The sequence below is a fragment of the Poromitra crassiceps genome (genome assembly GCF_964638095.1).
Source record: "Poromitra crassiceps genome assembly, chromosome: 13".
NCBI lineage: Eukaryota > Metazoa > Chordata > Actinopteri > Beryciformes > Melamphaidae > Poromitra > Poromitra crassiceps.
This window is the reverse complement of record NC_139644.1, coordinates 32,426,133-32,447,229: the sequence shown is the minus strand read 5'-3', so window position 1 is coordinate 32,447,229 and position 21,097 is coordinate 32,426,133. Positions and strand designations below refer to the sequence as shown.

The 21,097-nt window shown below is 43.8% G+C and overlaps 1 protein-coding gene across 1 annotated transcript in view; it reads left to right on the top strand.

Moving 5' to 3' along the window:
- Nucleotides 1-1,531: 1,531 nt before the first annotated feature.
- Nucleotides 1,532-21,097, top strand: part of LOC310788492 (uncharacterized protein) — a gene marked incomplete at both ends in the record, with an annotated part of 38,403 nt that continues 18,837 nt past the window's right edge. Inside the window, 4 exons of the mRNA XM_083650037.1 lie at nt 1,532-1,661; nt 2,024-2,721; nt 2,944-3,533; nt 4,666-4,783. Coding sequence (XP_083506163.1) covers nt 1,532-1,661; nt 2,024-2,721; nt 2,944-3,533; nt 4,666-4,783 — 1,536 coding nt within the window. The remainder of the gene's footprint in view (nt 1,662-2,023; nt 2,722-2,943; nt 3,534-4,665; nt 4,784-21,097) is intronic.

Here is a 21,097-nt window from a genome sequence, read left to right as displayed (position 1 = left end):
AACATTTTTTAAACGTCTTTTCAACCTAAAAATGCTTTGCTGGGTATATATATTGTAACCGCCTGTGCCCGAACCCGGGTCTCCAGCTTACAAGCCCAACACGTTAACCATCAAGCTAAGAGTTAGGCTCACGTGCTTGCTCTTATCCTTAGCGACCCAGGATCGCTACACTACCTCCTCCTGTGGGAAGCGCAGCCCCTGCGCTTCAGCTTACTCCCTGCCTTACCAGCTTGGTGCAGCAACTGGCGGACGCTTTCGGCTTCCTCACGCATCCCATCCGGGCTGCCTTCCGATGACCGCGCGGCCATCCCATCCCACTTCTGACACCACGAACCCGGGTCTCCAGCTTACAAGCCCAACACGTTAACCATCAAGCTAAAGGGACAATCCCTTTAGCTTAGGCTCACGTGCTTGCTCTTATCCTTAGCGACCCAGGATCGCTACACTATGTATGTGTGTGTGTGTGTGTATATATATATATGTATGTATGTGTGTGTGTGTGTGTGTGTGTGTGTGTGTGTGTGTATATTAGGGCTGTGGCGATTCACTTATCTCCCGATTTGATACTATCACGATTCTTTTTTTTTTTTTTCTTCTTTTTTTGCGATTATCGATTCTGGAATAAAAGTTCGATTAAAAAAATCGTGACATTAAAAATCGCGATACTTAGGTGAATCGATTTTTCCCCCACCCCTAGTGTATATATATATATATATATATACACATATATATATATACACACACACACACACTTACATTCAGTTAACATCACTGATGACACGTCCCAGAGCATGCTGTAGTATGTATTTTGAATTGTATTAGTCTGGCTCCCCTGGCCAGTGACAGGAATAGTCTAGGTGACAACCAAGTATAGTTTGGTGACAAGCTGGAGAGACAGTTGACGGTCGGAGAGAGGACACCCGGTACGGGATGGGTTTAGCACCCCAGCCTGGCTCTCTCGTGAGGGAGAAATCATTCATCTAGTTTGACAGTTATTGAGAGTTGATTTGAGTTAATGAGTTATTAATTTGAGTTAGTGTGGACCAGTGATGTCACTGGTCCACACTTTAACACTCAATAACTGTCAAATTAAATGACAGACTTCAAAACAGTTTACAGTTTTCTGATATACTACTGATGTTCTAATGATACAAAGCTGGTTGAAAATGGGCAGAGTGTTCCTTTAAAATACAATATTTGCAGACATGTGTGATATTGACCTTACATTTTTTTCTCTTCTAGATCACTGATTTGGGCCTGTGTGCATGTTGGAAAATAAGGGAACATGGCTTCCACAAGTCAGTCAGCTTTAAAGTACATCAAGAATGCCAGAAACCACCTGGTGCAAACATTACCAAGTCTGAGTCTGTCAAATATTGTGGACAACCTTTATCAGAGAGGAATTCTCCATAATGAACAGGTCAATATACTAGAGAAAGAGACTAATGACTATGAGAAAACCAGAAAGATACTGGACTGGGTCACAGACCAAGGGGAAGCAGCCTCCTATGAGTTACTAAAGATTATTGACATGGCGAGGATGGAGAGGCGACCCCCTCTGCCAGGTTCGGCACCTACTCAGAGCAGCGAGTTTAACCTGCACTCCTGGATCAGCCGCTTTTATTTCACGGACACAGAGATGGATGTGACCTACTCAAAAGGTATATTTCAAAGATGGGTTATGAGTAATATTTTCATTATTGAACTGAACACTGATATCATGATTACATATTATGCATTTTGAATATTGACTTATTATTGTGGAATTATTAATCTGATTGATTTAGCAATACTGTACCAGGGCTCATCAGTCAATTCACAATTAATACATTTATTATTACATTCCCTTTAGGTCCAAAACCATGCCGCAATTACCAGAAAAAATTGAAGTCAAAAGCACAAAAGATATCAGATGGTTCATGGAAACAAAGCAAAACAGTGCTGCTAAAAAATATGAACCCTAATCTGTCTTACACGTCACTTGTATTAGACAGACAAGGATATAATATTGCCCCTGCCCCAGCTAAAATATTAAATGCCAAGAGAGGCAAGGCCAAGAAACCTCGTCCTAAAAAGCTAATGGCATACATCCCTGTGGACAAACAAGGATTTTCCCCCAGTGACCTGCTGAACGAAGATGAGAAAACGATCCTCCTGGTTGGTCAGCCTGGCATTGGGAAGACAACAGTCACCCATCAGATGTTGAAACTGTGGTCAGAAAGAGATAACAAGGAACTAGACTACATGTTTTATTTTGACACGAGAGAAACATCCCACATCGAATGTACCACGAGTTTGGAGGACCTTCTTTTCGAAAAGTTTTGTGAACCGGATGAACGCAAAGAAGAGGTCTTACAGGATATAAAGATGAACTCTGACAAAGTTTGTATAATTTTTGATGGAGTCACACATCTCTCGTCTTTGCCGAAAGTGATGCAGAGACTTATAGAGAAGGACCTTCTACCTGATGCAAAGATTGTGATGACGTGCAGACCCGAGGTTGAGTCAGAGTTAGAATGGGCTTCTCTCCGAGTGGAGGTAAAAGGCTTCAGCGAACAGTCCGTCAAAGCATACTTATCTAACATGCTCAGCCGTGAGCACTTGAGCAGTGTTTTGCACAACTTGGAGTTGTTCACTCTTTGCCATGTCCCAATGTATGCAATGATGGTGGCTGCCTACTTTTCTTTTAGGACCTCAAAAGATTCTCAACAACCATGCACGGTAACTGGAATATATATGACAGTCCTACGTTGGTGCGTTGAAAAATATAAAAGCAACCAACCAATGATAAATCTCGATAACTACATCAACAAACAATGTGAGGCAATACTGTCTTTGGGGGAGGACGCTTTTCTCGCAACTGAAGGAAAAACTTTGAACTTGGCAACAGCACATTGTAAAGACGGTTGTGTTCATAGCTGTGTTCATTCTGCCTTTCTGAAGAAACTTGAATACATCGTTAAACCTAGTAAGTCGAAAACCTACTCTGCGTTTCTCCACTACACGATGCAGGAGTTTTTCGCAGGGCTGTGGCTCTTGAAGAATCCAGAAAAATTCCCAGGTGTTTTACAACAGTGCCTGACTGATGGGATGAAACACATGAAACATTTGGTCCCTTTCGTGTGTGGATTGTTGAATGAGAACAATCTAGACATGTTGGAGTGTCTGATTCCAGCTGAGCAGGTCAAGGAAACATCAAAGTGGCTCTTCAAAGAAGTGGTAGACACATGTGTCCCTTGCCTACTCAACCAAGATCACAGTGACGCTGAGGGCAGTGAGCCTGATATCAATATCCTGTTCTTATTTCAATGCCTGTATGAATCTCAGTCGACTGAAGCCTGCCTCTACCTTCTGGACAAACTGGACTATTGTCTTGATTTGAGTGGAGAGAGTCTTGATCCTTACCATTGCTGTGCTGTGTCCTATGTAATCAGTCAGTCTAAGGAGACAAAAATAAGGCTGGTCCTTGAGGGCATAAAGATATCAGAACAAGGATTGAGTCTAATATCCGGCTGCCTCAAGAATGTCCAATGGTGGGTGAGCATTTTGATTTTCACAAAATTACTTCACATACAATTAGATTACTCTGGTACCACTCAGACACTAGTCTCGCTGGCCAGCCTCCTCTCCCTTCCATCCAAGGAGTCTGGCGCCGCAGGTCTCCATAGTGGGATTGCGATGGGTGGCGCTTAGCGGCAGTGCCCTTGGAAAATAGTTTTCAACAATCCAACTTGCCCTTTTCAGCGTGTAGCAACGAGCTAGCATGTAGGTTTCTGCCGTTAGCTTGCTAGCTAGTTAGCGTTGTTTTCACTGAGGCGGCAGGGCACTATTTACAGCAACACACAGGGAGGAGGGAGCGGAAGCCGCTCTGATTGACATGGTCGGAGCCAATGACAGAGTTTGTAATAAGCCGGGAGCGGACATCCGGCTGCCACCGAAACAGTCGCTCCAATGGGAGAGCAGCTGTAGAGCAGGGGAGGGTTTATCCCTGTTGCCTGTTTCCGTGGCGCCAGACTCCTCGGACGGAAGGGAGAGGAGGCTGGCCAGCGAGACTACTCAGACACAGCTTGAATCACTAATTTGAATTGCCTCATTATTTGAATAATGATAACATACAAAACTGAGAATTGATAATCTTACCGTCTAACCTCTTATGTCTTATTAACGAGTACTAGCTGTCTATAGCTGATTCTCTTTTATCAGACTTTTTGCAGAGTTAGAAGGCTAGCTCACTGCAGGTGATTTGTTTTAATCACCCATATCTCACTTTTTCAACTTTATTTGTCCGCCCCAAGCACACGTTGTTCATACATCACAATTCTGTGTATGTAGACAGAAAATGAAAGTGAAAATGAACAACACAGGGTAAATAATTGGATTGGAAATACATTTGCATAGTTCAATTAGATGATTAAAGGACTTGCAAGGCAACTGCTGGGCCCCTGACAGTAGAATACACAATAAAAGCTACTACACATTAACCATTACTGTGTTTCTCTGCACACACAAGGGTAATATTGTCAGAATCAATTCCAGTAACACAAAAGTATACAAAAACTGAGCATTTTTCACATACTGCTTTAGCATAAATCAACATAGGTAGATTTTATGATTCTGTATAGTTGATCACCTGAATAATGAAGGGATCAAATTCTCTGATGACAGGTGTGACAGCCTCATCAAGCTCTCAGAGAGAAAGCCCTCCGTCCTCCTGGAAGTGCTGAAACTCCAATCAGGAAAGAAACCAGTGGAGCTGACAGGCTGGTCAGATGAAGAGACTGAAGTGAGGAGTTTCCTACAGTGTTTACCTCACATCTCACAGCTCAGGTAAATGGATTGTAATTCATTCACACTATTAGTTGTAATTTTATTTATTTGTATGTCGGACAACGGAAAACAACAGAACATTGTGCCGGTAGAGACATGAAACCCTAATTGGGCTTATACTGGGTCTCTACCTACAAAATTAAACCAATATTGATACTAATTCGGATAAAGCATACAGCATAAACAAAAAACAAGAGAAGAGAAAAGCAAACAATAAATGAGAAAAATAAATATAACGACAAAGAAAAAGACAGGAAAGTACAAAAAAAGGAAAACAAAAGGGTAACCAAATAAAACATAAAACACGATGTCAGTAATGCATGTAAAAATGATACGATACTATCACATACTGTACATTACACATACATCACACAGCCATTTTAACTGCCTACTTGCCTATAATAATGCTGCCTTAATATAAAGTCAGCTCGTGTTTACAGTGAATACGAGAGCGGAAGTCATGTACACGACATGCTTGGCATTCAAGTGGTCACATTGTGAACATGCACAGTTGACTAGAAGCCACTGAGGCTAACAATTTAGCTACCAGTAGCTAGCGAGCGGCTAACTCCGTTAATGCAGGAAAAGCAAAGGCATAATGACAGAGGAAACAAGATGAGACTGTTCAGAATATCAACATGTTCGTCACAAGTCGTGAGCTTCGAAGCTTTCCGAAAGATTCCACATACCAAGTCGTGAATACCACATGAGGGGGCCGTTCAAGTGGATTTACGTCAGATTCACAGTAAACACGAAGGCAGCATATACCTATTTATACAATAGTTAGTTCCGGCCGAGTAAATTGATTGGACGAGGTATCCTAGCCGTGCCGATATTTCACAATAACATCACGGGCGCTTCACTGTGTGTATATCACTCCGCTTCACGGCTGTTCTATACATCTCCTTGATTAGGCTGCGTTCAAACAGCGCTAGCACCCAGGGACAGCGATATGGATTTAAACTTAATTATGAACAGTAAGCTGACGGTAGCTTGCAGTTTGGAAACTGCAGGTAGCAAGCCTGTGGTTGCTTGCTCTTTACCGTGCAGGGAGAGTCTGGCAAGTGTCGGAAATTGCAACAATTTTGTCTCCTCTATTATTAAGTATACTAGAGATAAATAGCCTATAAAATGACTTTCTTTGTGTATGATTAAGCTTACAGAGAAGTATACGTGTTTGTAGGCTGCAGAATGTGCAGCTGCGAGTGGAGACTTCCTGTCCTCGGTTAGGCTGCAGAATGCAGGCTTCCTGTGCTGCACAGGTTGCAGGCTGCAGAATGTGCAGCTGCAAGTGGAAACTTCCTGTCCTCGGCCCGTTTCGAAGAAAAGTGAAGAGATAGGAGTACGGTTTACAAGAGGCGATGCATGGTTTAACCACACAAGTGAGACTACTTGGTAATGCAATCCTGAGGAACTGTTTTTGTTGGCGGGGGCGAATAGACAGAAATCATCTGTTGTCGCAAATTACTTGAAAGAATGCTAGTATTACTTGATGAATAGCTTTGTTTATGCTACAACTGAACTGTTCTATAAAAGCAATATCACACTCGAGGTCGTGATGTTATACAGTACGCTTAATATCGTCATGGCTGTGATTATCTTCAGCACTTTATAACCTAGCTCTCATGTGATATTGCTTATATATATATATATACCATATATATATATATATATATATATATATATGTTGTAGAAAATTGAAGTTCCATTGGCATAAGCTATAATTGCATACGCATAATTAATGGTATGACTTATTAGTGACATCTCACACATACATTCACCCCAGTGGCATTGAGGATTTCTCCCTTTTGCTGAAACCTTGGACAGTGCATCATGTTCCATAACAATTGATAACAGTCTCCCAGTTAGACTGCACCAACGCACACACATTTACAAGAGATCATCCCATTCCTCTCCCCCCCCTCTTTTCCTGCCTTGCAGTATAAAGCTTATGTCAAATTGTGACATCGCCACTGAATACATTGGGACTCTGTATGACATACCAAAATGTGTACATTGAGAATTCAGTCCTTTGGCAATGCAGTTTGCCAAAGTAGATTCAAGATTCAAGATTTTTATTGTCACTCCGTAGTACAAGTATCACGTGTGAAATGCTTGTGCTGTAGGCTCCGTTACAACATAGTGCAAAAAATAAAAAATAAAAGATATATAAATAAAAAACAAGAGGCAACGGGCAATAGAGCAGTAAGACACGCCACAGACAGTGGCGTATACACTGCCCATAGTGCAAATGGCATGAACATACTTTAAACATAATTAAACATAATAACATTCTGTTAGGTGCAAATAGCGTATACCTAATTAAACATACTATTGAACATTAGTCATACATAATGGTGGCATCTACAGTGCGGTACAGTACAGCTACTACACTATTTGTATATGTTAAGGAGTCTGTCTCGTGGCCTGTGAGAAGAAACTGTCCCTCAAGCGATTTGTGCATGCTCTTGGGACCCTGTATCTCCTCCCTGAGGGTAGCAGGGAGAACAGACTGTTGTGGGGTGGTTTGTGTCTTTGATGATCTTCAGGGACCTCCTGAGGCACCGCTGGTTGTACAGATCTTGCAGTTCTGGCAGCTCACATCCTGTTATGTGCTGGGCCGCGCGCCTCACCCTTCTTAGCGCCCTGCGGTCCATGGTGGTGCAGTTCCCGTACCAGGTGGTGAAGCAGGCTTTCAATGGTGCCTCTGTAGAAGTCCCTGAGGATTTTTGGCCTTAGCCCGAATTTCTTCAGGCGCCTGAGTCGGAGTCCGTGTAGTCGCTGTTGGGCCTCTGTTGGGCCTCTGCCGCAGCAGCGCAGAGGTACATAACACTGTCATGATCTGTCCCCGGTTTAGTCTATCTTCATATTCTGCACGATGTTGAGCGGAGAAGACTGCGAACATGAATCTGTTTCTGTTCGCACGTATATCCCTTTCCATTTTCGCCTTAATTTGTCTGCGTCGCTGTCTACGTTTGAGGAAAAAGCGCGTCAGCAATATTATCAAAAGAGTGGACGCCGGCTCCATGTGTGTTTGTTGTTTTTTTCTGACTGGCCTCAGTGGCCTGCAGCACAGACCCCAGGCCACTCTCCTCCGCCCCCCGCCCGCTCCGCCGCACCCCACCCCACCCCCCAACATACCGGCTATTTGACGACTAGATTCTCACTTGCGAACGCTGAGGTGTGAAGGGAAATTCAGGGAAATGTCCGATATTGACTTACAGGTAATTTTCCGGTACGCATGTGGGAAAAGGGCTTTGGATAAAGTGATGTCCAGGCGTGGATATAGTTTGAACATTTATTTCTTTCAGCTGCGTTCTTTACAGACATTTATTTTTCACTGCTTCTCTCTGCACATGCAGCACGGCCGCTCTCTCTAACTCAACTGCCCAGGTCCGTTTTCACATCTTCTCAGGACCTCTCCAAAAAGCCCCCGGCTGCCCCGTGTGCCTGCTGCATGCATTTTAACTGTTTTCCACAGACCTTCTATGTGAGTATGATACCATTTCCTGCTGTTAGCCTACATATGGTATACAGTTTACTAATCACTTATAGAAATACAAAAGTAAAATATCTTTGAACTATAACATTGAACTTGGTGGGTGGGGGGTGTCCAAACTTATGCCCCAATATTACTATGAGCCCCACACTCTCCCCTCCAAAAATTAATGTCGTCCCGACATTACATATGTCCCAGTATGTCCCAGTGTCCGTCCTCAACAGGTGAGCTATGGCAGCAGGGATGGAAGTCAGTCTCTGTTTCCGGGTACTTTTCTGTTCATCAACAGTCTTTAACATGGGCGTGCCATCCTCCTGCTTCATACCATGTCTGAGTAACAGGCATCACTGGCCAGGTGACATCTGAAGCTACAACTCCACTTTGCAGAGAATGCACCCCAGACTGAAAGGTTATGACCCTAATTCCTACCCCATGACCCACTATGCAGACCCCCCAACATATTAGTACTCCCTCCATCAGTACCCCTCTATGTGGCAATGGTCCAGCTTCTGGTTTTTCTACTTCTGCACATAAAGTCAGTATAACAAAAACATAAGTCTCCAGTACTCTTAACTTGTTCCCCAATAACCCATGTTCATTACCCAATTTAGTCCCCTTAGCATTACTTGTGTCTATACGTAACTGATGGATGACCGAAAGTAGGATATGTGAGTGTCTTGGATGGGTTTCTGATTCTTAAAGGATATTTTCTCCCAGGGGGCGGTTGCAGCTCAGGGTCTCTTTCGTCTGCGTCATCAGATGATGGCACTCGCTCATCCACCGCATCAGATGACGCTGCTGGCTCATCTGCTTCATCAGATGATGATGCTTGCCCGTCTGCCTCATCAGATGACGATGCTGGCTTGTCTGCTGCCTCCGTGGCCTCCCTCCGTGGCTCCTCTGTGGCTGTCTCCTCACACCTCTGTTGTAGCTCCATCCTGCAGTCACCATCGTTCTCCCTTGGACATTCTGCAATGTCTTTAGAGGCTAGTTGCCTGAGAGCTGACTGTGGCTGGAATTCTGCTGCTTCTGCCCTCAGGTGTCCTCTGGTACCGATAGGAGATTTATTTGAAGCTGTGATGAGTCTCCATTCGTGGGCTGCCTCTCTCTGAAAGGTTGCGTACCAGCACTCTACTTCCGGGTTGTAGATCCACTCCATATATTTTCTTATCATAGTGTCTCTTTGTTCTGCCTTGCTCCTTCTGAGGCGTTTTTGATGCCAATTTGTAGGCCTCTTCCATCCGCCTTCTCCATTTGTCGGCATATTCACTGTGAGACCGACTCTCATCACTGGGTGTCAGGCTGAACATGATGTCAATAGGGAGGCATGGGTTCCTACCATAGAGCAGATAGTAGGGGGCAAATCCGGTTGCTTCACTACGCGTACAGTTATACGCATGCACCACTTTAGCTAAGGAGCTCTTCCAATCCGACTTCGCCTCCTCTGTCAGATTTTTCATCATGGAAATTAATGTTCGGTTGAATCTTTCAACTTGGCCGTTGCCAGCTGGGTGATATGGTGTTGTATGTGACCCTTGGATGCCGCAATATTCTTCCAGCTTTGCAAAGAGTTTATTCTCAAACTCCCTGCCTTGGTCATGATGGAGCTTGGCTGGAAATCCAAATTTGAGCACAAAGTCATTAAAGATCTTTTCAGCAGCTGTCTTAGCCGATTTGTTGGTACATGCATATGCCTGTGCGAATCTTGTGAAGTGATCCATAATGACTAATATGTACTCGTATCCTCCTTTACAGCTCTCCAGATGCAAGAAATCTATGGACACCATTTCAAAGGGATATGTGGTTACCACATTGATCAGCGGTGCTCTTGTTGGTCTGTTAGGACGTTTCCGTTTCAGGCAGCTGCACACCTTTGTCACATAGTGATCCACATCATTCTGCATATGAGGCCAATAGAATCTATCACGGATCAGGTTGAGTGTCCGCTCCACTCCCAAATGTCCCATTTCCTCATGTAGCTCTTTATAGATCAGCTGATGGAATGCTTTAGGCAACACCAGTTGAGATTGTGTAGCTGTCTTTCTGTGTAGGATGCCATCGTTGTCGACATACAACCTATTCCTCTCGCCTATCAGGACTGTGAGATCATCACGGCGGTCTCTGTGTTTCAGCTGGGGCCACTGTTTGTTCAATACATACTCTCTTACTTTTCCAAGTATGGGGTCTTTTTCCTGTGCTTTTCTCAAGTCTTCCCTGGATAGCTCTGCCACTGGTGATGTTACTCGCTCAGTCTCTACTTCAGCACAGGCAGTCGCGATAATGACAGGGCACATCCAGGGCTCATGCTTTTGAAATTCCAGATGAAGCGCTTGGGTTACAGTGGCTATCACTTCTGGCTCTACTTCCTCTGAGCATGTGCGCATGTACTGCTCCATGTCTAGGGGCATCCGTGATAAGCCATCAGCATCTCCATTAGCTTTCCCTGGCCGATACTTAATACAGAACTCAAAATCTGCAAGCTCTGTGTGTTGTAGCGTTGAGCTTGGCTGTCGTCAAGACATATGTCAAGGGATTGTTATCGGTATAAACAATAAATGATGGGGCATAATAAAGATATTCTCTAAACCTTTCACAGATTGCCCATTTCATGGCTAAAAATTCTAATTTGCCAGAGTGGAGATGGTAATTCTTTTCTGGGGCTGTTAGTGTTCTGGATCCATAACCGATAACAACTAGCTTGCCTTTCTGTCTCTGATACAATACTGCACAAAGCCCTTCTTGAGATGCATCACAATGCAGCACAAATGGCTTCTCAAAGTCTGGGTAGCCTAAGATTGGTGGATGCAGCAGGTACTCTATAAGCTGGCACAGGACTTCCTGATGTTGCTCTGTCCAAGTGACGGCTTGACTTGATGGTAGCTGGTTTGTTTTGTTTTGTTTTGTTTGCCCGTCACGTTCACCTTCCCTTTTACTTGGCTGCCAGTCCTTGGATTTCCTTCAGCTGATGTTAGGCGATATAATGGCTTGGCGATCCGTGAGAAGTTGGGTATGTATGGGCGGTAGTAGGATATAAATCCTAGCATTTTCCTCAAGTCTCCGACATTAGCTGGTTTGCGTTCTTTCAGTGCTTGTACTGGCGCTAACTCAGTCGGATCCATTGTGTAGCCCTCTTTGGATACAATCTTTCCCAAGAATTTGACTTTGTCTCTGAACACTTCACACTTCTTGGCTGTTAGCTTTACACCGTGTTTTTGGTAGCGGCGTAAAACCTCTCTCAAGTCACTCAGATGATCCTCAAATGTCTTACTATGCACGAGATTGTCATCCAAATATGGCTGGCATGTGTCATCCCTCAGCCCAGTAAGACACTCCTCCATACTACGCTGGAACTCTGCTGGGGCTGAGGACAGTCCAAAGGGGATCCTAATCCACTCATAAAGACCCCAAGGTGTTATGAAGGCCGTGAGCGATCTACTATTTTCATCTAGGAACCCTTGATGGTATGCCTTCCCCTGATCAAGAACAGAGAACCATGCACTCCCATTCAGAATATTGAGCATGTCTTGTACGCGGGGTATGGGGTGGCGGTCGGGAATGGATTTCTGATTTAACTCGCGATAATCCACACACAGACGTAAAGTCCCATCTTTCTTTCGTACACAGACTATCGGTGAGGAATATGGTGAGCGCGATTTCTGTATCCATCCCCTGTTCAAGAGGTCCTCCAGATATTCCTTGACCTCTTTGTGTAGTGGTTTGGGTACTGAGGTGTAGGTGCGTCTCACTGGTGTTGAGTCTTTGAGTCTGATTTTCAGCTCCAATGACGGGATGCATCCCACATCATATTCATCCTTAGAGAACGCACCACACTCGGCACGTAGCACCTCCCGCACCTTGATCTGCTGCTCTGGTGTCAGATGGTCAGTAGACACTGGAGGGTCCCACCATTCCTCATCTTTGTGCTGTTTGTCTGCTACATCGTTATTTTTGTCTTTGTCAGTTGGCTCAGTCTTTTCCTTAACTTTCACCTTCTCATTTGCTGTCTGGTCAGTAGTAACTGGTCTGGCATCTGCTGGATATATAGCCTTAACCTGCTGTACCTGACCTAGCATTGTGCGTGGGGTAAGAATTATGTTGTGGTTAGAGTCATTGGTAATAGGGATGGCGATTCTTGACCAACCTCCTCTCTGCAGGCAGACTACTGCTTCAGTAATATTTAGCCCCTCTGGCTGCATATCACCTGGTTCAAATAGAACCTCCTGCTTTGTGGCAAGTGGACCTATCCTTACACTGCATTTTACATCTTGTGTCTGACCTGCTGGGATCACTGTCTTTTGCCGCCCCACTCTCACCACTCCTTCCTCATCATCCTGGTCACTGCACCTCACCAACTGGATTAATACTTCTGCTTTTTTACAGTCAATGGAGAAAGCTGCACTCACCACACCTGACGTCGCATCAGGGTGCTGCTCCATTCCATTCATTATCAACTTCTCAATTACATTATAACCAATTATTGGTGGCTCGGCTACTCCTGGCTCATTTGAGATAAGCATGGGGACTAATAGTTCAGGTTGTGGGCCTTTGTTTGAGCTCAGCTTAAACTTCACTTCCACCCACCCGGCAAAGGGGATGGATGTTTGTTTTGCCGCTTTACCCACTAGTGACTGACTCGTTTTCATCCAGGAGTTCCTCCAGGCAATGGACCTCCATGTGAGGAAGGTTGATTTCCCTCCAGTTCTCATTGATGATGGTTACCTGTGAACCTGTGTCCCATAACGCTTGTGTGGCGACTCCTTCAAAGGTGCAATCCACCATGCACTTCTTTCCAATCAGTGCCTGGAGCTTAGCTTGGCGATGCAGGTGGAGGTGACTAGCATATGTAACACTCGAGGTCTGCTGTGTTTTGCCCTTTTTCTCCAAATCCGCTTCCAGTTGCTTGATTCTTTCACATAAGAGTTCATGCACTTTGTCATTTGGTTCATGCTGGATTAAGGGTAGTGAGGACGGTGGTGCCACCTGGTGGACTTTAATATTTACGTCAGGTGTGCTGGACTGCTTCCCCAGCCCTCTGCATCCTCTTGAAAAATGTCCTGATTGTCCACACTTAAAACAATGTGCACACTGGTCGCCAATTCCATTGTCTTGGCAGGCTTTACATCCTCTCTTAGAATTCCATCTTTGGGTGGTGGAGGATCTTTTGTTGCTGCCGAAACTCCTTTTTAGTTCAGCCATTTCTTCTCTCAATAGTTGGACTGTTTCATACAGCTCAGTGTCTCTGGGAGCATCTACGGCGGGTGTTTTGCGATTCTTTGGCTTCACAACTTCAGCTGGCTGTCCCTGGGCCCCTCCCATCGCATCTGACACGCCCCTATTTTGACTCAGGAGATGGGTCTCTGCCTGCAGTTCATTAACTTCTGTAATTTTACTGCCTATGTTTTTCCGTTGTTTTCACTGCCGTTCTGACTCCACACTAGCTGCTTCATTCATCTGGTCTATGAGTGTCTCATCTGACACAGTCTGATCCTCAAGGTAAGATTTTAATTGGAACTTGATATGATCACTTGTCAGTCCTGTACTGACTGACCTCAAAAACTTTCTCTGTATTATCCCTGTACTGTTCACCAGACCCTGCTTCTCTCGAAGCCAGTAACAACCTTTCCTTTATCTCTATCGCTCTAAACAGGAAGTTTTGAGGCGACTCACGACTGTCTTGAGTTATATTCACTAGCCTGTGATATAAGTCAATAGAACTGTCTTCCTTGAAATGTCCCTTTAATATGGTCTTTAATTGGGAGAGGGTTAGGTCACTTTTAATCTCGAGCATATCACGTAAATTCAGACCTGGGCTGATCGCTTTGACTACAGCTTCCACTACTTCATCTTCACTGTGTCCTTTACTCAGCCCTCTGTCAATCTGATGCATGAGGTTTGTGAATGAGAGTTTATCTTTTTGGCCCCTTTCTCCAATCTGACCACTGATCCTGAATTCTCTTCTGATTGTCACTTCTGGAAGTCTGTTTCCTTGCAAAACATTTTGTTGGGCTGATGCTTGACTTGAAGCAGTTCGACTCATTTTCTCATTCAGCCTTCTCACTTCATCTTGCAGAGCTTGGTTATTTATTTGGAGCTCTGAGAACTTTTGTTGCAAATTTTCCTCTTCAGGTTCATTTTGACTGGTCTGTATATCATGACCATTCTCCTCCTCAACAGACCCAACTTTGTCCCCTTCACTTGGCTGCTGAGCTAGTTTTAGCAATGTCTGAAGATAATGCAGGGCGACTTCCTCACCTTCATCATTCATGGCGCTGTCCATTGAATCCGTTATTAACTTGATTAACACTCGCCTTGTGTTGACATTTCCAAACGGGATTTTTGCACATCCACACACCTCCTTCAGCTGATCCAGTTGCAGAAGCCATAGTCCCTCTGACACTTTCTCTGCCAACTCCTCTTGATCCATTGTTTCCGTGTGCAGCTGTCCCTCCGCGTATCTCCGCGTCAATTAACTCCCTCGTCTGGCGATATCACAAGCTCCGTCCATCGCGTGTCAATCAATCAATTGACTCCCGTCTGGCGATATCACAAGCTCCGTCCATCGCGTGTCAATCAATCAATTGACTCCCGTCTGGCGATGTCACGAGCTCCGTCCGTAGCGGTGTCAATCATCTGCAGCGGTGCCTCCAATTTTGTAACACACTTGGATAAAGTGATGTCCAGGCATGGATATAGTTTGAACATTTATTTCTTTCAGCGGCGTTCTTTACAGACATTTATTTTTCACTGCTTCTCTCTGCACATGCAGCACGGCCGCTCTCTCTAACTCAACTGCCCAGGTCCGTTTTCACATCTTCTCAGGACCTCTCCAAAAAGCCCCCGGCTGCCCCGTGTGCCTGCTGCATGCATTTTAACTGTTTTCCACAGACCTTCTATGTGAGTATGATACCATTTCCTGCTGTTAGCCTACATATGGTATACAGTTTACTAATCACTTATAGAAATACAAAAGTAAAATATCTTTGAACTATAACATTGAACTTGGTGGGTGGGGGGTGTCCAAACTTATGCCCCAATATTACTATGAGCCCCACACTTACGCCTGCTCTGGACTAGGCGTAATATTTACGACCGGTCATAGTGAGAAAAAGGCAACTGGCGTAGCTGTTAGGTCGTAAAGTTACGGCCGATTTAGCTTAAAGGATGGGTTTTCCGTGGGGAATATGAATATATATTAAATCTCACGCCCCTAAGGTTTTCGAATCCGTTGAAATTTTTGAAATTGGAGGTTTACTCACAGAGATATCAACCGAAATCCACTCTGTGTGTGGGGGGGGGTGGTGGGGGGGAGGTGCGGGTGCGGGGACTCGAAATACTACATTTCCCACAATGCACTGGGCTCGCGTGGCCTTCGTTTTTATGCCCACCCCTCAGGCATTTGGCTGATATCAAACTCCAGTAGGTGGCGGTAATGCACATATATGTTTGCCAACCGCCATAAAACTCAAAGAAGAAGAAGAAGAAGGCTTCGACAATAATATATGGAGAGAAGAAGAAATAAATCGAAAATAAATCGAAAATAAATTGCCTCCAAATTGCACCACATTTAAACTGAAGTATATATGTCGGGAGATGTCTTCATAAAAAAAAATTCATGCATTTTAAGGCATTTTCGTAGGAGTTACGCGCATCTGATGTTGTAACTATTTTCTGTAAAAATGTGTAAAAACGGGTACATTGCTCAGCGTTGATTTCGTTACTTCAACCCACCTACTACTAGATGTAAAATTTGACGAGCTTTCCAATGCCGCCAGTCCCGTGTCGATTAGTGCTTCCGTTCCCGAGATAATGGTCTCTTTGCAAGGAACTATGGGAAGCTAATATTAGCTACAGCAGGCTAGGCGGTTGGAAAGATGGCTGCCTTTTGGTTTTTGTCAAGGCCTCTGAAGGGGCGTGGAGGACCTCTAGAGGCGGGACCATGGCCAACAACAGTTGTAGTTCATAGGTGCACGACTTCCGCAAGGCGGACTTAGGCCAGATGACGCGAAACGCGTCGGCTGGCCCAAAAAATATGTGAGAGATGCTTGATATCTCTGGGAGTGAAGCTCCAATTTCAAGAATTTCAACGGATTCGAAAACCTTAGGGGCGTGAGATTTAATATATATTCATATTCCCCACGGAAAACCCATCCTTTAAGACCAGTCGTAAGACGTTGGGTGTTGGATGTTGGGTGTGGATGCTACAGAGACGGTCTTGTGTCTGGAGGATGTGTGACCATCTTACATGGAGCATTTTGTCTTTCTCCAAAATTAAGAGCACTGTTACTGAAAATTGCACACCATTGTACTGTAAGATGATGATTTTATGTTGGACTGCTGCTAAACTCAGTTGACATTGCACAAGGTTTTTGGTATTCCTCCTGAAAGTGACTTGCATTTTATTTATTCTACTATTTTATTTTGAATTGCACTATATTCATTTTATTTGAGGACAAGCTCTTGCTTTAATTTTATTTGAGAGATTTTATGTTGGACTGTTAAAGAGAATGAGATGGTTAAATAAAATACTGAAATTGAGAAGTTTTTGGTTATTTATTTGTTTTGGGTAAATTTATTGTTATTTAATAAAAAAATTAAATAAAAAATAATCGTTAGATTAATCGACTAATCGAAAAAATAATCGTTAGATTAATCGATAAGAAGATAATCGTTTGGGACAGCCCTAAGCCAGACTGTTAGAAATCTATCCCAATGTACAGTAGATAACAGATGTGACAGATGTAACCATGCCCCTGCCAACCTTAGTCATATGTTCTATTTCTGTCCCAATTTATGTTCATTCTGGGACATATTCTTTAAACCCCTATCCGACATCTTAGGAATTGAGCTGCAGCCGTGTTCCTTGATTGCTATTTTTGGCGTTCCTGGTATTATTTTAAATTTGCACACCAAACACCTAGACATAATCGCCTTTTCCTCCCTCCTCGCACGAAGGAGAATCTTACTATCTTGGAAATCACCTGGTCCCCCATCAGCAGCTTCATGGTTAGAGGACATGATGAGTTTCCTTAAACTAGAAAAAATTAAGTTCTCACTAAAAGGTGCTGTTGGAAAATTTACTGATAGATGCATATGTAAATAGCCTTCAGAGGCTTCCAGCCGAGCAGCAGGTGTAACTCGCCCTCCTTTTTATGCCTCCGCCGGCGATAGCCAGGCCGGAGGCATTATGGATCCGGGTTGTCCGTCCGTACGATGTTTGTTAACGTGATATCTGTGGAACGCCTTGACGGAATTTCATCAAATCTGCCTCAAACATCGACTTAGACTCAAGGATGATCTGATTAGATTTTGGTGGTCAAAGGTCAAGGTCACTGTGACCTCTCGAACGCCATTTTCAAGCTTGTTAACGCGATATCTCAGGAATGCCTTGACGGAATTGAATCAAAATTGTCTCAAACATCGACTTGGACTCAAGGATGAACTGACTAGATTTTGGTGGTCAAAGGTCAAGGTCACTGTGACCTCTCGAAATGCCATTTTCCAGCTTGTTAACGCGATATCTCACGAATGCCTTGACGGAGTTTCATCAAATTTGCCTCAAACATCGACTTGGACTCAAGGATGAACTGATTAGATTTTCATGGTCAAAGGTCAAGGTCACTGTGACCTCACGAATGCCATTCCCAAGTTCGTTAAAGCGATATCTCAAGAACGGCTTGATGGAATTTCTGCCAATTTGGCTCAAACGTCGACTTGGGCGCAAGGATGAAAGGATTACACAGTGTTTCCCATACATAGGGGAATTCATGGCGCACCGCCACAACGGGATTTGACAAAAAAAAAAAAAAAATTAAGTGTCCAAATGTTCATGTCATTCTGGCCAATACTCCACTTCTGTTATAGCATTTCAGTCTGGAATATGGAATATCTTTCACTAATCTATGATTTAGCTGCTAAATTGTCAAATACCGCCATCTGCTCGCTACCCAGACACTTATGTATGTACTTAACCTAACTAACTTAACCTAACTAACTATCCGGTGTGCACAACATTGTCAGCCTAAACTCCGGCTGACACCCCAAAAACCTACAATCCGCTACAGAAAAATTTATATTGTTTGTTTATTAACTGGCCCCTCGCCTTCTATCATTTCACGAATGTGGCCCCCGGGCAAAGCAAGTTGAGTATCCCTGACCAATAGGGAGAAATTGTTCTTCATAGATCTAGCCTTTTAATTTTGCTCTTAAGTGCTTTCTCAAAGTACACCAAATTCATGTATTTTAAGTCTCTCTAACTCTCCTCCCTGCCTGCCAAGTGGACGCTCCATGATACAACACTTTGTCTTACAGCCTCCTGATTTGCATCCATACAACAATAAAATCTGTTCAGCTCTGAAGTTTCTCAGCTGGGATTTAAATAGTTAAAGGAGAATTTCGATTTTTTTTTTTAACCTGGAGCCCTCTCCTCACATTAATCATTATCTGACGACTCACCCAGTGTTCTCCGCAGCGATTTGGACCATCGTAGGCGTTGTTGTGATCGAAATAGTACTCCAAGCCAGTCCTTGAATGCGCTCCGTCGGGGCCACATGGCAGCGTGCTCTTCCTCCATGTAAATAGACAGTTTTCTTCCCGTGTTCAACCCATATCATCATTATATATACTGTATATATAAAGAAACATCAGACTGCCAATCTCCCCCGGGCTATTTACAGGGATCCCATTTCCTCCTTTCGGGTCAGTGTCACCAACTCTCGTCAAGTCCCGCAAGACTTTCCTGCCGGCTGGCCTGTGGACCATACAGTCTATGCTGTGGACTGACTTGACGAGAGTTGGTGACACTGACCCGAAATAAGGAAATGGGATCCTTGTAAATACCGCTGGAAATAGCCCGGGGGAGATGGGCAGTCTGATGTTTCTTTATGACGATATGGGTCGAAAACGGGAGTAAAACTGTCTATTTAAATGGAGGAACAGCACGCTGCCATGTGGCCCTGACGGAGCTCAATTCTAGGACTGGCATGGACACTATTGATCTCCAAACAACGCGTAGGAGGCACAAAAACGCTGCGGAGAACACTGGGTGAGTCGTCAGATAATAATTAATGTGAGGAGAGGGCTCCAGGTTAAAAAAAAAAAAAAAAATCCTTTAATAATGAATTTTATTCAACATGCTGTAGCTTAAGAGGCTAACCAGGATGGCAAGTTAGACTTAAATTAACTGTTTGTGTTTGTTTGTTTATCTCCAAATGTCTGTGTGTACAGTATGTTGACTTTATATGTTGTACTAATATTGAAAAACCCAATAAATATAAAAAAAAAGAAAGAAAGAAAAAGAACTTGAAACAAACATTGCCCACATCCTAAATTTTATAGTAGGCAGCCCGCTCGATGCCTAGGCTCGACCTCGCCTGCCCTATTAGCGCATGGGTGTGTGGGTGTTGCTCACTGTATTATTGCATCAGTGATGTCACAGTGCCTCCTTGTGTGTGTTGCTCACTAAATGTTATTGTATCAGTGATGCCACAATGCCTCCTTGTGTGTGTGTGTGTGTGTGTGTGTGTGTGTGTGTGTGTGTGTGTCTGCCCCATTATGATGTCACTGATGACATCATCAGTGTGTGTGTGCCCTCCTATGACATCACTGATCAGTCTTGTCACAATGCCTCCTTGTGTGTGTGTGTGTGTGTGTGTGTGTGTGTGCGTGTGTGTGTGCGCCCTTATGACATCATTTTTGACATCATCCCTGATGACATCATCACTGATGACATCACATCATTAGGTAATTAGCCTAATTAGAAAATCTGGCTCCTTCAGGTCATCCGCACGGGTGCTCTTTACACACCCTGAAGGTTTCAGCCCGATTGCAGGTAAAACGGCATAGCTGTGGCCGAACAGAGAACTTGAAACAAACAGACAAACAAAGTCCACATACCCAATTGTGTGTGTTTGTGTGTGTGTGTGTGTGTGTGTGTGTGTATGTGTGTGTGTGTATATATACATACATATATATATACAGTATATATATATATATATATATATATATATATATATATATATATATATATCCCGCTGCTCAGCTGTTATCCCACGAGGCCCCACTTAAGAGCTCGAGCTCTTAAGTGTTAAGAGCTCGAGTGCAGCGCTGCATTCTCAGCGCTTGCTGAGAAGCTGAGAGCTTTCTGCAAAGCCCGACACCAACTAACGTTACGGGGTTAAATGCGGGATTAACAGCCTTTTTTTTGCAAAGAAGACATTAGCCCGCGTCTATTCTTGTACAAAACATAATTTTCTGCGAAGTATTAGTAAAGTTATAAGCGAAGATCGATTCACAAGGATCTGACAGCTGTCTCCGCCATTTGTTTTTTTTGAGGTAACCAAAGGCTTTTAGTAAGAGAGTTGCCATGGCAACCAATAACCAGGGGTTATTGGAGTGGGTTATTGGATTTATACAATGGCTGTGAACCAATCAGATTGCTTGATTTGAGAGAGCCGTTTTATAAATACCGTAATTTCCGCAGTATAAGCCGCAGCAGCAAAATTGCCTGTTTGTTACATATATAAGCCGCACCGGACTATAAGCCGCAGGTGTTTTAATGTTTTTTTTTATTTTTATTTTTTATTTTTTATTGTGTTTTAATGTTTAATTACCATATGTAAGGGTTCATGCACAGAGGGGATTGTCGGGAAAGAGATGGCTGTTTGAGGAAGCTCCCATTTATTAACATTTCAACAAAACAACATAACACAACACCACCTGTGTTTTTTTTTACAGTGCACACAGTGTCCGCGGTGTGGTGAAAAGAGGGCAAGA